This window comes from Lipotes vexillifer, unplaced genomic scaffold, assembly GCF_000442215.2.
Source record: "Lipotes vexillifer unplaced genomic scaffold, Lipotes_vexillifer_v1.1 scaffold571, whole genome shotgun sequence".
Lineage (NCBI taxonomy): Eukaryota > Metazoa > Chordata > Mammalia > Artiodactyla > Lipotidae > Lipotes > Lipotes vexillifer.
In genome coordinates, this window is record NW_006790468.1 from 1,865,372 (window position 1) to 1,869,341 (window position 3,970).

At 37.7% G+C, this 3,970-nt stretch overlaps 1 protein-coding gene across 1 annotated transcript in view; it reads left to right on the forward strand.

The window, feature by feature from the left end:
- TDRD15 (tudor domain containing 15) overlaps positions 1-910 on the forward strand; it is a 19,441-nt gene extending 18,531 nt beyond the window's left edge. The window contains 1 exon segment of the mRNA XM_007463761.1: positions 849-910. Coding sequence (XP_007463823.1) covers positions 849-910 — 62 coding nt within the window.
- Positions 911-3,970: the final 3,060 nt, after the last annotated feature.

Genomic DNA, 3,970 nt, shown 5'->3' on the forward strand with positions numbered 1-3,970 from the left:
CTGTACTCATGAGAGAATGAGAATGGAAAAGGCAAATTACATCTTAGTATTATTATGAAAATAGTTCTTACCTTAGCAACTGGTAAGGTAAGAAAGGGTTTCAGGGACCCATTAGTAGTACCCAGACCACAGTTTGAGAACTGCTGCTTTAGAGAATAAACATACCTTCTGTTGAGTAGTGGAGAGGTAATCACCTAGGCATTTGGGGTTGGGCTTGGGGTCATTGGTCTAATTTCTTCTATACAGAATCTCAGTAAATCCTTTTTCTTTTTTTTATGTATGTATGTATGTATTTATTTGTTTAGTCATTCCTTATCCACTCACTTCCTCCTTCATAAAAATAAAACCTCACTGTAAGGTATGCACTTGGAGATGCTATTTCAGATATTAAATGACTGGCTCTCATCCTCTACCATGATTCTGTTTTCAGAGCAGTTGGGCTAAAGTTATTATCTTCCTAGAAGAGGAAAGAGAGGAAGGGAAAGTTGGGTGGAGATGGCAGACAAACTGTAACTAGGGATGAGACAGTATGTCTTTATCTCCATAGTCATCTCCTAGCAAAATCTGCCCAGATCAGACCATTGGAATAGGTATCAACTAGTTTTCTCTTTCCATTGCTGATATTTTTCTGCCCTTTGGATTTATCTTTTTATTTTTTCTCTGTTATTTTAATAGGGTTTTCAGAGGCAGCAAAGATATGTGTTGCAGCCATTAGTTCTTCCGTCATTATGCATAGTTGACAATAGTACATTGGTCTTCTTCACTATTTATTTCTTGATAAATTAGAGGATTTTATTTTCCAAAAATGACCACAGTGCTGTCTCCTATCCTTATTCTCTTCTTCATAGAGTGTAGAGAAGTGATGCTGTGTAACTTCCGAGGCTTGGTCCTGAAGGCTGTGTGCCTCTAACTTGTGCACTGGAATACTTGTGCTTAATGCTGAGGTGCCATGTAAGAAGGCTAGTTACACTGGCGTTGCCATGCTGTGAGGAAACCCAAGCCACATGGAGAAGAAATGTTTAGGTACTTTTTTGGTAGTTTCAGATTAATGACCATTTTAATATCACCTTTATATAAGGCCCAGACATTGTGAAGCAGTACTCTATCCTGTCTGAATTTCTGCCTCACAGAATCTGTGACCATAATAATACCATCATTTTTACCACTAAGCTTTGGAGTAGGTTGAAATAATAACTGGAACAGGTTTGGGTACCAGAAGTGAGAGGCTGCCATAACTTTTGGACTGAGCGGTGGGTAGAAACCAAAGGGCCTTGAAGAGAGGAAACCTGACCAAGCCTCAAGGATGCTGTCAGTGAGGGCTTTGAGGAAGTTGAGGAAAATGTTGGAAGCTGGAGGAAAGGAGACTAGAAATATTTGTCAGTTAAAGAAAATTTAGCAAAATCGTTACTGCCACAGTATGGAAAACTGAAAATGTACCTAATGAGCTTGAGGAATCCAGCTAGGCTAAAGAGATTTCCAAGCAATCACTGAATTCCTCCTGGCCTCCTCCTTTTGAATGAGAGTGCCTACAGAAGTTATTCTGTGCTTGTCCCACAATTGTATGTTAAGTATGTGTGGGGTAACATGCCACTTTGTTCCATAGGTCTTTAGATCAAAAGGAGCTGTACTTGAGGAACTTCCCTCTTGGGAGCCTAATCTACCCTTGGACCTGGAGGTTCAAGACTGTCCTGATGCCATAATAGATTGAGATTTTGGAGGTCTTGGGAAAGGGCATAGTGTATTCTGCATATGGGAATGCTGTGAATTGTGGCCAGAGTGAAGACTGTGTTACATTGTATTATCCTGAGATTGTCACAGTAATATTTCCCATCTCACATGCATTTATCCAGTGTGACCTTGCCATTCTTCACCACTTGGATCTGGACAGGCTTGTGAATGCTTTGCAAAGCATAGGGTAGAAGTGATGCAATGTGGCCTTACAAGGCTGGGTCATAAACAGTGATGCAGATTTCACCTTATTTTCTGAAACAGTTGAATGTGGTTGCCTGGACTATCATGAAAGAAATCCAACTTTCAGCATGCAGGCTGGGGAGGAAACCCAAGCCACATGGAGAAACCATGTATAAGGATTCCTGTCAACAGTTCTAGAACCCAGCCATTTGAGTTGTCCTTGCTGAGGCCACGGACATTGTGCAGAGACAGCCCAACTCCATCATGTCCAAATTTCTAAGCTGCAGGATGCACGAACTTGGTAAAATAGTTGTTTTTATACATTAAGCTCTGAGGTGGTAACTAGAAGCTCTGAGGTAGTAACTAGAACAACTCGGTAACGTGAACACATTATAAGAATCATTAGACCGTTTTTTGGTGTGTATAGATGTGGTAAAGATGCTCAGTAATGTATAAAGTATGAGTTTCAGTGAAAATGTTTATGACACACATTTTAGCTGCCTAATGGCTTACTTATTCATGTATTTGGTTTTGGGATAATAAGTCACGTGACTGTATCTGAATTCTAGATAGCTCTTGTGCCATTGTACATTAGTCTGTACTGGTTTATTTGTAAACATTCTATTTAATTTGTAGTTCTACTTGACTAAAAATTGAATAAATATAATGATTCTTTCAGTTTGCCTCCATATTTTACACATAATAGATACGAGATAAATGCATATTGATTAAATATTAAATTTTGTCATCTTATCAGAGGGCATAATTCATGAATTTTTCAAACTGAAAATGTTTCAGATGACTTAGGAAATAGGGAATTATATATCAATATCAACCCGTTTATTATATGGGTTATAGTCTGCCTATTAAGGAACTTCATTCCTTGTAATCTCTTCATCTAATTTGAATATTTTTTTGAGGTAAAGAAAAATGTTTAGCAGTTAAGAAGAATGTTTCTATAATTTTTTTGGAGCGTTTTACTGACATCTAGTGGCATTCAGTCCTATATGGTTTAAATTCCGTTTAGTTTCCTTTATTTCTATTCCTTTTTCCGTGATTGTCTTCTCTTAATTTTTAAGCCTTTTTTTTCTTTTTTAAGGTAAAAGATATTTCAGGTGCCTAAAGTAAGGGTAGCATTTTTTGAGCAGGTGTGATGTTATACATGTACCTTATATATAATTTAACATAAATGAATAAATATAATCATGTCATTCATTTTTAAGTATAGTTGTTTTCTGCACTTTTTCTTTTCCTTCATTTGCTTGGATTCCCCTCCCTTCCTCTTTTTCTCTGTTCTAATAATTCATATAATTTCTGTTTATATAATTCTTCCATCCCTGCCCTAAGGTAGGTCATAACAGCCAAATTTTCTCCATGTGCATATAATTCAGTGCATGAGTGAATTTAATGATGTTAGCATGTAAATATAATGTACACATTTTTGTTATGTTTTAGAAAAAATGATCATACAATTTTCTTCATTTTGCTTTTCTCACTTAGCATTTCTCATAGAAATCTAAGATAAGTAACCGACTACTTTTATTTTTTTAAATGTACTCATAATTTTTAAAAATATGGATATATTTTAATTCTGTTTTCAGCAACTTTGTTTGCTTATTTATTTATTTATTTTGCGGTACGCGGGCCTCTCACTGTTGTGGCCTCTCCCGTTGCGGAGCACAGGCTCTGGATGCACAGGCTCAGTGGCCATGGCTCATGGGCCTAGCTGCTCCGCGGCATGTGGGATCTTCCCGGACCAGGGCACGAACCCGTGTCCCCTGCATCAGCCGGCGGACTCTCAACCACTGCGCCACCAGGGAAGCCCCCAGCAACTTTACTGATAGACATTTATCTTTGCAGTTTTTGCCACCTTGAATACAGCTGTAATACACATCTGTGAGTGTATATCCTTACATAGGGGTAACTTTGTTTCTCCGAGAGAGCTTTTTAGCAGTGAGATTGCTAAGAAGGTATCTTTAATTTTAATAGTTGTTACCATATTGCTTTCAAAAACAGCTGAAATATCAGTGAATGATTTATGAGAATACCTTTTCCCTAC